The 11,870-nt window shown below is 42.6% G+C and overlaps 1 protein-coding gene across 3 annotated transcripts in view; it reads right to left on the bottom strand.

The window, feature by feature from the left end:
* myh11a (myosin, heavy chain 11a, smooth muscle) overlaps window positions 1-11,870 on the bottom strand; it is a 40,100-nt gene that overhangs the window by 18,800 nt on the left and 9,430 nt on the right. For 2 of the 3 annotated variants that reach the window (XM_055907762.1, XM_055907765.1), the window contains exons 4-6: window positions 7,094-7,121; window positions 2,638-2,737; window positions 2,422-2,445 (exon numbers count right to left, since the gene is read on the bottom strand). In XM_055907762.1, the coding sequence (XP_055763737.1) occupies window positions 2,422-2,445; window positions 2,638-2,737; window positions 7,094-7,121 (152 nt within the window). The remainder of the gene's footprint in view (window positions 1-2,421; window positions 2,446-2,637; window positions 2,738-7,093; window positions 7,122-11,870) is intronic. The other variant, XM_055907764.1, reaches the window with a different exon arrangement.

Genomic DNA, 11,870 nt, shown 5'->3' with positions numbered 1-11,870 from the left:
CTACACTGTGTATATCTACACCGTGACTGGGCCTAATAGCATTATAACTGAGCGGACAGCACCTACTACTCCAGAACATCTAATCCCCTATTAGTCCCTATGCACTGAGAACACATGTCCTACCAACATGACTTATTTCACTACTAATCTGCCTCAGACAACCAGGGCCTGATTGTTCAAATGAGGCCCACTAGAGTGTTTGCTGGCTGGGCCAGGGGAAGGATATGAAGAGGGAGTGGCTGGAGGTGGTAGATTCAGAGTGTTGCTGGTCTGGAGAGGGGCCAGAGCAGAGGGTGGCGATATGAGTATGTGCTAGTAGGTAGGCAGTGGGTGTGTTCCAGGTCCGCAGAGATGACAGGATTGTTATTTCTATAGAAAGGTGCTTCCTAGAAATCAAATATTTTGCATCTCTCTAGGCTTTGTACAGATCTGATAATATCCCGCTTGATCAAAGGGCCTGCGTTAGCTTACTGTCTGGGTCAGAGGCAGGCATACCTCTGTCAAACACACACACGGAAATGTGCACGTGTACACAAACACACACATACTTAACAATGCTCCTCTGGCTTAGGGAGGAGGGGGGAGCAGTGGATGGTTTAACCTCTCCCATCTTGACTAGCCGAGAATGATAGCTTGTTAGCTTGTTGTGGTCCGTACACCTTGGTGTTTCTAGACTGGAGAGTTGAAACCAGGACAATGTTGTGCACAACCACAGGGCAAATGAATGTAAATGAGGTAAATGATTTAACTGGAGTTCAGAGGTGTCTGTCACATGCCTTTCAGATCTAGATCTATGAGAAAACTATTTGATGGTAACACATCAGCCACGTCTTCTCATTGACAAATTCCCAGTAAGATAAAGATAAACCTCACCCAAGTTAATGGATGTTAAAACAGAATGAGTTACTGGTACTTGAGTGAAAAGAGAGTAGCAACCAGATACTTTACATTTCAGCAGGGAAAAGAAGGCCCTGCTCGCTTCAGACAGCCACTAAGAGAAAGAGAGAGAAAAGAGACAGAAAAACAAAGAAACAGCGAGGGGAAATGACAGATGACAGGAAGGATCAGTCATTATTAGGCTGTTGAAATGGAGAGAAAGGAGGAGAGGAGGAAGGAGGGAGGAGAAGAGAGGGACACATTCTAGTTCTAAAGCAGGCGTATTAAGTTCACTGCTGGTGGTAGGCTTCTGAAAATGAATTACATTCTAATCTCCACACTAGCAATACTACTAAGAATGTGTGGCCAATACATCGCTTCATACTAAGTACCCACTGGGCACAGACGTCAATTCAACTTCTATTCCACGTTGGTTCAATGTAATTCAATTGAAATGACCTGGAAACAGCGTTGATTCAACCAGTGTGTGCCCAGTGGGTAGAGAAGGCTGGACAATGAAATTATGATTGGGCTTCACTGCATCTCCTGAAGGTCTTGAGGGGTAATGGCAAAGAAAAACACATCTTTTGACCCTTGACCTGGACGTTAATCCCTTCATTGCTGTACAATGATGACTATTACTCCCCCCCTCCCCGTACCCCGCAACCATTTGAATCTCACTCTGGCATGATTCTGACAGTAGGGAGCTGTCCGGAATTGCAAGTTTAAAAAAAATCAGGGGCGAAGAGAGAGAGAGAGCTGGTTGTTGTGATGAAAAGGTCAAAGGTCAGAGATCACAAGGTCACGTGTAGGTCACATGGTGTCTGAAAAACTCCACACTGGTGCAAATCATCAAAAGTGGTAGAACAACTACTGTGTAACGCTACAGAGGAGCAAGACGCCGCCACAACACCCACAGGACAAAATGGCGGGTGGTGGATGTTAGGATTAGGGGATGAGGTAAGGGGGGGTTCGGTGACAGGATATGATGCCGTTTGATAGACAGGAAAAGGTAGATGGACATGCTCACACTGTGCTCTGTTGATCTGTGACGATCTGTGGTGGTGGTTAACCGTTTCAATGCCGGGCTCCAACCCCAAGCAGTGAAAGAGTGTTTTTGGAAAACCATGGACGACATAACAATAACAACCAAACTCAGGGGGAATATAAAGTAAATCATCTGACATATTATCTACCATTTTGCATTTGGATGAGAGGGCTGCATGTTAATTAAAAAATCACTATCATGCAGTTTTTAGTTGAGGTCCATAACTGGTAATATCAGGAAGTTATGAGCACACTGTTACACAATGGGGATATGGGATGATATTGCTCATGTTATAGTACATTTTAAATGTATTATTTTGAGCTCAACAACAAAGGAGATGGGGAACTTGATAGGAGGGGGATCTTGTCAGAAATATATTTTTTACTACAAAAAACCTGTCAGTGAGCCACTCTCGCATGCAATCTTTAATTCTAGGAGAAAACACGCATACACCACTACACGCAAAACACACTTGGGTCATTCCCTTTTTTACTCACGTGGACAAATGATCCTGGCTGTGTCTATTTGGAGGAAATTGCGGTACAGAATTATCATTCAACGGGGCAGTTTCCTCACACATTGGCCAAGTCTCCCTTAGAGCATAGAAACCGGCTTGGGGAGGTCCCCACTTTTGACACACAATAGCCACTTGTCATTGACGGCACAATGGCAAAAACGATACAAAAAAACATTGTAGTTTGCAGTATACTTACAGCACTGGTGTCCTTCTTGCCTTTGTGAGAAGAGGCCACTAGAGCCAGATACTGGATGACCTTCTTGGTGTTCTCTGTCTTACCCGCACCAGACTCCCCACTGGAGAGCAGGAGACACAGGTTAGAGAGAGAGAGGGAGGGGGCAGAGGGAGAGAGTGAAAGAAAGAGTTTGAGATAGAAAAACAGAGGGCGAGAGAGGGAAAACAGAACTGACAGGTTGTTCACAGTCCAATAACTCACTTGAATTAAACCGTGAACCACGTGAGTGACTGAGCGAAGTAACAACATCAACTCCCAAGCACAATGTTTTTGTCATTGTCCAAAGTAATGTAATGCCATCCAACCTCTTCCTGTGTGCCTCTAACAAATGATTAGCCCTACCCTACTGCTTCATACCACGATGAAAGGAAACTAAAGGGTCAGACTGACCCACTACCAGACCATGGGGTCCAAAGAAAAGTCTGATAACCTGGAAAGATCCATGTACACTGAAGGCAGATCAAGTAAAACAGCATTCCTAATCCAGTGTATTTGAGGCTTAAGGAAGACTAAGGCAGGGTACAAATGTATAAGACATATCCTACAGCTCTAAACCAGAAGGTCAAGGGTGGGTATTGGACATATTTAACAGAGGTAGGAAACTACAGAAGGATGAGGGAGAGTAGTTTATTGGCCTTTGATCTCTAGATGCTGGAGACGCCAACCGCAATGCTGCTGTCTGAATGATCCCAGCCTAGAGTCCAGCTGGCTCTAACAACTCCATAAAAGGAGAGGTGTTCGTAAGATCCACCAGAGGCTGTCTGTCATGGGGCCGACTGGGCCGACAGGAATCTAGCCAGTATCCACCATAAAGATGTAAGATCTTAACTTGACGTATATTGTCATAGCAAAATAATAATTTGAACGTTTAGTCCATAATGTTGCTTGATCAGTGGTTAGGCTATTAGCTGGCCAAAAGTAGACTACATGAAAAGTGCAATACTGTTAATATAACCGTGTGTTAGTGCAGGTTTTCAGTGAATTTATGTAAATCACGAAGCTCATCTGTCTTTCATGAGGTGCAGGAAAATTCTCAACAATAAAAGTGTGATCAAATTAAGATCCTACATCTGTACCTCATCCACAGGACCTCATCTCACACTATATCACTCACAATATACAAGGTCGTAACCTCATACTACAGCATATACTGTACATCAGGTCTGATTCACACTCTTCTACGAAGACCTACATTCGTCATGAATGTTATCATAAAATTCTGTCATAACATTCATATCTCACCGAAATACAACAGACCAAGACTCACATCAGGCCCCACATTAACTGTCATACAAAAACCTAAAATCACACAACCTCTGTGCATCAACACACACAGGCCTCAACTCACACACACCACGTACAGCGTCACTCCTTACACCAGGTCTAGAACAACACTACCCAGGCGTCAACACATTGTAAAAACACAGAACTCCATAATCCCTGAAAATATCCTCTGAGAGACCTATAGGCCCTGAGACAGAGACCTCACATTCTGTATATCTAAGTGAGGGGATTCCTCTAACACAGTTTGTCTTAAACCATCCCAGGGTCAGGGTGGCCACCGTGGATCACTGCTCTGGATGGCTGGTTAGCATCCTGAGCTTTGGCCATTTTCATTCCAAACCTGGGTTCAAATGCTATTCAAAATAATTGAAAATACTTTGTCTGTGCTTGATTGAGCTTGCCTGGTTTATAATCCCAAAACAGTCAACCCCCGCCCATCTGGCACTCCAGGCAGAATAGAGCAACCGCTCAAAGTATTTGAAAGAAAAGAGTTTGAATAGCATTTGAACCCAGGTCCGGTTCACTTTTGGATATGATGCTAGGTCTCTTACTACACTCCAATTCTTGTAAAGAGAAAGAGATGACCCCATATAAATGGAGATGTCAAAACGCCAAGCAAGGATTTAGTGAGCTATGTGGCTACTTCCTATGCATTCTTATTTTGGTTGTGACTAAGGATTGTGAGGAGAAATTCAGCAATGGAATGGGAAATGTGTGTGCCTGTGTATAACATGTTATTGTCAACACACCACACCCTAACAGCAGTCCATTAGCTCGTGTTTTGTCTATGTTCACACTTTTATGTGAAATGCATCTTACAAAATTAACCATTTATAAGAGGAGTCTGTCACAAAGCCTACACAATGCTGTTATAAACAGCGCTATCATATAAATGCTATTACATTGTCATAACAAATGCAATTAAAATCTCTAGACTTCAAAAGATGATGGTACAGTACATTGTTTGCCGCCGTACATATGTAGGATCTTAATTTGAGACAGTTTGCTACAGCAGGAAAATTCTCCAGCAGCAACAGGAAATGTGAATTATTATGTGGATTATAATTAATGGACATTTTTGTAGACGTTGATACATTTTCGTATGGGACAATCAAGTTTGAAATGTCAAAGTGTAAATTACAAACCTCAAATACACTACAACCTTTACATTTCCTGCATTGTAGAAATATTATCCTGCACCAGGGTAATCAAATTAAGATCCAACATCTGTATGTTGACCATGTATGCCATGACATGTGCTATGTCATGTTTATCAATATACTTCAAAGTAATGCTATCGTCACCAGGTCAAACCCCTGTCTACTATGGCGACAACACAGTCGGTCCCTAGTTCATATGTTTTTAATAATACATCAGTGTCATTTCATACACACTCAGGGAGTACGTCATACATGGCATTCCCCGCAGCGTACATTTCTCCTATATATGGATAGAGAGCACGCTTATACCTAGCTGACCCAACTAGAGGTGAATTTTTTTCTCCAAAAGCTCCCAGGTCTTTCAGAAATCCTTGTTGGAGGATGTCCGCTCTGATTTTTCCCTACTGATTCCAGGAATCTTTCAACCGGGATTTTGGAAAAACATGGGGGAAACATTAGGAACACTTCTGGAATTTTGAAACCCTATAGCTCCAAACTTCCCTGCTTCCATCCACAACCCTACTGCATTACCGACCTCCCATTCCCTGGCTACAACAAACAAACAGGAAAATGAAACCCCAGTTCTCCAAATAAGCCTCCTCTGGTAAATTGTTCAGGCAAGACTTCAGGAAGTGAGTCGATTTGATCAGCCAATGCTACATCCTGGCATCAATCGGTTTAGAATAGAAGGAGCCCGGAGCTCCAGGGCAGTCTACTTTAGACAGGGACCCTCCCATTTCCTCTGCTGGGTACACTGGAGGCTTGACAGGAAAGGTGCTCTGACGTACTGTAGAGTAGGGCTTACAGTAAATTGGCACGAGACAAACATGCCAAGAGGTGTTGAAGTGTATTGGGTTTTGTTGTGTAGTAGACCTGACTAGCTAAAACCCCTAGAACTAGGGCCCAAAGATGTTCCTGAATGTGTGGCCTGACAACTCCTAGCCGATATAGTAACTAGAATGAGACAAGCGATTACATTTCTCTCCCAGAGTCCCAGAGAGATTCTCAATAATTGCTCTGCAATGAGTAAACAAACAAAATGGAGCCCAAACAAAAACGAATCTGTCTTTATAATCAGGACAGGGCACACTTCCTGTCTCTCTGAGAGGAGAGAGCGGAGGAGAGGAGAAAGGAGAGAAGAAAAGAGAGGAGAAGTGTTCTAACCCCTAACCCCACAACTCCCTGGATAATGCTTCCCACAACATACAGATGTAGGATCTTATTTGATGACAATTTTGTTGCTCAGCATTGTCATGCACAGCAGGAAATTCTAACTTGTAGTGTATTTGAGTTTTCAAACGGCTTCTAAAGTTTGTAATTTCCACTTAGCAATTTCAGACATTATTTGCCATTACAAAAAAATGTATCAACCCCTAAAAAAATGATTATAAGCCACATAATAATTCACATTTCTTGATGCTGCAGGATTATTCTCCAGCTGTTGCAAACTGTCTCAAATTAAAATCCTACATCTGTATGACATGAGTATTTCAGCTAGGATTCACCAAAATACCCACTGAACTTATCATCCTTATTGTCAAACAGGTCACCATAGTTGTCCCCCAAAGTGTTCATTCCCACCAGACATACCACAGTGTGTTAGGGTAGTGCAGTAGCAGGCTGGAAAAAGGTAATGTTGACGTTAGAGGTATCTCATTTGTTTAACTGTGGCTGTGTCTGAAATGGCTCCCTATTCCCTTTGTAGTGCACTACTTTTGACCAGGGCACATAGGTCCCATAGGGAATAGGATGCCATTTCAGACACAGTGTGTGTTTATGTAACCCATGGGTTACATAACTGTTACTGTTCCCTCTTCAACATTCCCCTCAAACCCCCCCCCCCCCCCCATCCAACCATGTGACGTCTAGGAAAAATGTGGGGAGAAAAAACAAGGTGTATTTCAGGATCAAACATACTGTAGTGTGAAGTGTAAAAGTGGATAGTGTAAAGTGTCAAAAGTAAAAATACTCACGTGCAAAGAATGGACTGGTCCTCACGATCTGCAGAAAAAATAAAAATCCTGATGTCAGGATAGAGTTGCTCATACATACACATATGCAGTATAAAGACGGGCATCTGACATCAGTACACCATATAGTAAGACAATTGGATTGGTTAATCAAGAAGATGTGTTTTTCTGGTCCTGGTAAGAGCATGGCGCTTGCAACGCCAAGGTTGTGGGTTCAATTCCCACTAGGGCCACAAATTCAAAAACACTCACTGTACTTTACGTTGCTTTAGCATGATATATCTATGAATCATTTCTAAACGTGTGTAAATCATGTACAGTATTGGTATGTTTATCTGCTAACTGTACATTTGGATAGTATTTCATTTTTATAACTTCCTGTATTCAGTAGTGGTGCTCCTGAGTAATAACTTATAAGCGATGATGACGTTCTGTTGTTTCTTGTCTCGATGTACAGTGCAGTCCTCAGATCACACACAGCCTATCATATGAAACATACACTTTATTACTCCAGAGAAATCAACCAAGCGTTCACATCTTTATACGGCCATGCGTTGAACCTTTGTACAAACAGGGCATGAGTTCAATCATCTGCTCAAGTGAGAAATTGGTAGGGCTTTCCCATGCCTAAAACAAGACACATTTTTGGGGGATTTTAAGCTTTGATTTTGGAAAATAAATATGTCCACCTGATGTGTTAAGCAATACGATGACTATCAATTCCTGATATGTGATCCCAAAAATAGATTACGTCACAAATCCTAGGAAAATACTAAAGGTCCATGTAGGGATATAACAAAACAGTATCCCCCTTTAAAACGCTAGACAGGGTGTGTATGTGCTTGTGTGTGTCTGGAGTCTGGGGAATGCTGTTAAGGAGAGAAAGACCATTTGGATATTATTCGTTCAATTATCAAGTTAAAGTATTTGGAGCCCAGTGCAATCTAAACATGACCCATGTGAAACAGCGGGGGGGGGGGGGGAGAGCAGAAGGAGAGCGAGAAAGAAAGAGAGAGAGAAAGAAATAGAGAGCGGCAGAGAGGGTTAGTTAATCCCCCTGTGCATTATCCTTATCTGCTAATAGAAAGCCCATGGCTCGTATGTTGTGTCATTTAGCGTAACTCCCCAAAGATTGAAATCTCTCCTTGCTGGCCATCATTCCCATCACTGGTCCTACTGGGCATGTGCTACACTAGGCTACACTAGCCAGGCTAGCCTGTATGGCTTTGCTCAGGCTGGAAAGAACAGAGCGCTAGGATGCTATTCCTCATTTTGGACGTGACTTGGCAGTGGGCTAGGTTCCATTCCACACACAGCAAAATGCTGTCTGTTCCCCTTTCTTCCTAATTAAGGCACAGAGGGGAGAGAGGGAGAGGGGCATCCAGGGTTGTGCAGCATTTCCAAACACGCTCAAAACAGATTCAAACATGACACTGACACCAAATGTAACTCTGAGCCAGGGAGTAGAACCTCACGGGGGAACGGGAGGCATTGGGAGAGGGAGAAACACCAAACAGAGTAGGGGCCAATCTGAAATGGCACCCTATTTCCTAGTGCAAAACGAGATAAATAAAATATGGAGAGAGAGAAAGAAAAAAGAGACAGAGATGAGATGAGAGAAGGAGTCTCCCAAATTACAATTGGTTTAAAGGGAAAATTCCAAGGTCACTCTCGTCTCATCCCAATCACGAGTTCACCAGAGAGATAAAGCCAAGACCCGTCATCAAATCACCGTCAAACAGAACATTTCATATAAGAGATGTATATAAATTCCCCTTATGACAATGGCATTGGAAAAACAACATTTCAATCATTCCAAATCATCCTCAACAGCTGAAACTTTACACAAAACCCAATCGCATGAGAACTTCCCATCTCTATTCCCTTCGAACTTCAAAGAGCAGGCAGGGCAAATTTCTAAGCCTTAGTGAAGGAATGTGAGTCTTCCCAGGAGAGATGAGAGCCAAGATTTCACAGAATTGTCAGAGACTCTGATTGTAGATAACCCTGTTAAGACACTTAAGAAAGTGTAGCCTCCGTAAGACTATTATCTAAGACTTTTATCTGTTATTATGTAGCAGACAGGCATGGCTGCGTATGGTCAAAGGTACTGCACTACATACAGTGCATTCGGAATGGATTAAATCGTTTTTCCCCCTCATCACTCTACACACAATACCCCATAATGACAAAGCAAAAACTGTTTTTTATACATTTTTGCAGACTCTTTACCCAGTGTGTTGTTGAAGCACCTTTGGCAGTGATTACAGCCTCGAGTCATCTTGGGTATGATGCTACAAGCTTAGCACACCTGTATTTGGGGAGTCTCTCCCATTCTTCGCTGCAGATCCTCTCAAGCTCTGTCAGGTTGGATGGGGAGCATCGCTGCACAGCTATTTTCAAGTCTCTTCAGAGATGTTCAATCGGGTTCAAGTCCGGGCTCTGGCTGGGCCACTCAAGGACATTCAGAGACTTATCCCAAAGCCACTCTTGCGTTGTCCTGGCTGTGTACTTAGGGTCATTGTCCTGTTGGAAGGTGAACTTTCGCCCTAGTTTGGGGTCCTGAGCGCTCTGGAGCAGGTTTTCATCAAGGATCTCTCTGTACTTTGCTTCGTTCATCTTTCCCTCGATCCTGATTAGTCTCCCAGTCCCTGCCGCTTGGCATTCAGGCCAAAGAGTTCCATCTTGGTAGAATCTTGTTTCTCATGGTCCGAGAGTCCTTTAGGTGCCTTTTGGCAAACTCCAAGCGGGCTGTCATGTGCTTTTTACTAAGGAGTGGTTCCAACTGGCCAATCTACCATAAAGGCCAGATTGGTGAAGTGCTGCAGAGATTGTTGTCCTTCTGGAAGATTCTCCAATCTCCACAGAGGAACTCTGGAGCTCTGTCAGAGGAACCATCGGGTTCTTGGTCACCTCCCTGACAAAGGCCCTTCGCCCCCATAGCTCAGTTTGGCCAGGCGGCCAGCTCTAGGAAGAGTCTTGGTGGTTCCAAACTTCTTCCATTTAAGAAGATGGAAATTTGTTCTCGAGGACCTTCAATGCTGCAGAAATCTTTTGGTACGCTTCCCCAGAGCTGTGCCTCAAAACAATCCTAACTCAGAGCTCTATGGACAATTCCTACAAACTCATGGCTTGACAAACTCATGCTCTGATACCCACTGTCAACTGTGGGACTTTATATAGAGAGATGTGCCTTTCCAAATCATGTCCAATTAATATAATTTACCACAGGTGGAGTCCAATCAAGTTGTAGAAACATCTGATGGAAACAGGATGATCAATGGAAACTGAGCTCAATTTCGAGTCTCATAGCAAAGGGTCTGAATACTTTTGTAAAATAAGGTATTTCTGTTTTTTATACATTTGCAAAAATGTCAAAACCTGTTTTCACTTTGTCAGTATGGGGTATTGTGTGTAGATTGCTGAGGATTTGTTATTTATTTAATCCATTTTAGAATAAGGCTGTAATGTAACAAAATGTGAACAAAGTGAAGGAGTCTGAATACTTCCCAAATGTATGAGAAGACCACACACCCTTTTCAAGGGGTCTGAATACTTTCCGAATGCACTGTAGGAAATAGGGTGCCATATCAGAGACTGCCAGGGTTGTTGATAGTCTTGCTCCTCTTAATGTACATGTAGACCCACGGAGAGATCGCCACGGCGACACCCCCCTAAAGGGTTTGTTTGGACCATACCATTAGTCATCCCTCTTTGGGGTTTGGACCGTACCATTAGTCATCTCCTCTATTCTGTCGTGGGAAATCCTATCAGTCTGTTAACAATAAAAACTCTCAACACTCAAATCTAAACATAGCGACAGAGTAGACAGCGAGCTATTGACCATCCATCGTCATGTTTACTCACGACCCTGGATGCACACACCATAGCTGTAGATGTACACTGACATTTCCTGTGTGTACATGCAATTAAGTTGGTAGATTCCTACACATACAGCATATCAACAGAAAGTACGAGTCATACACTACACCAGAGAAGGGCAGCTTTTGTAGGCCCGCTGATAAGAAATAAATACAAAATAAGTTGAGTCGGGGTCTTAACTTACTGTTGGGAGTTAGAATAGTAGAACACACAAGGTGCAGTTTCAAAATGTTGTTGGGCATCTGCATTTTTATCTTGTTATGTCAGTCACTGACAGTCAGCAACATTTTTGGGGGGTTAAGCTAGTCTAGGCAGCTATCTAAACTTGTAGTTATCATGGTCGAATTACCGACCGGAGGGCCCCTATTGATTTTGTTAGTCACTCTGAGTCAAATATCATATTAAAAACATTTCTCTCCACCCTATGACAAATTGTGTAGAATTGCAGGAAATTAGCTGTAAAAACTGTACATTTCTCTCTCCACACCATGACAAAATTAGTAGAATTGCAGGACATTTGCAACATTTTGTTTAGGGCAACCCTCAAATATTATTGTTCTCAGACATTTTGATTCATCAATTTTAGTTGTGTATTAAAATGTGTTTGTTTTTTTGAAAAACTCTATACACTGAGTGTATATACACTGAACAGCTGCTCTTTCCATGACAGACTGACCAGGTGAATCCAAGGTGTTCCTAATATTTGGTATACTCAGTGTATTTTCATTGTCTAGCTGGAATGGCATGTTCGTATGCTGTATATTTGACTGTGATATGTGCTCACCCAAGATGAATGCACTCTAAGTTGTTCTGGATAAGAGCATCTGCTAAATGACAAAAATGTCAAATGTAAATGTTTTACATACTCATATTACTGTATTGATTCATTTTTAGATAT

This window comes from Salvelinus fontinalis, chromosome 40 (assembly GCF_029448725.1).
Source record: "Salvelinus fontinalis isolate EN_2023a chromosome 40, ASM2944872v1, whole genome shotgun sequence".
In the NCBI taxonomy this organism is placed as follows: domain Eukaryota; kingdom Metazoa; phylum Chordata; class Actinopteri; order Salmoniformes; family Salmonidae; genus Salvelinus; species Salvelinus fontinalis.
Note: the sequence above shows the minus strand (reverse complement) of the source record. Positions and strands in the feature narration are given on the sequence as shown.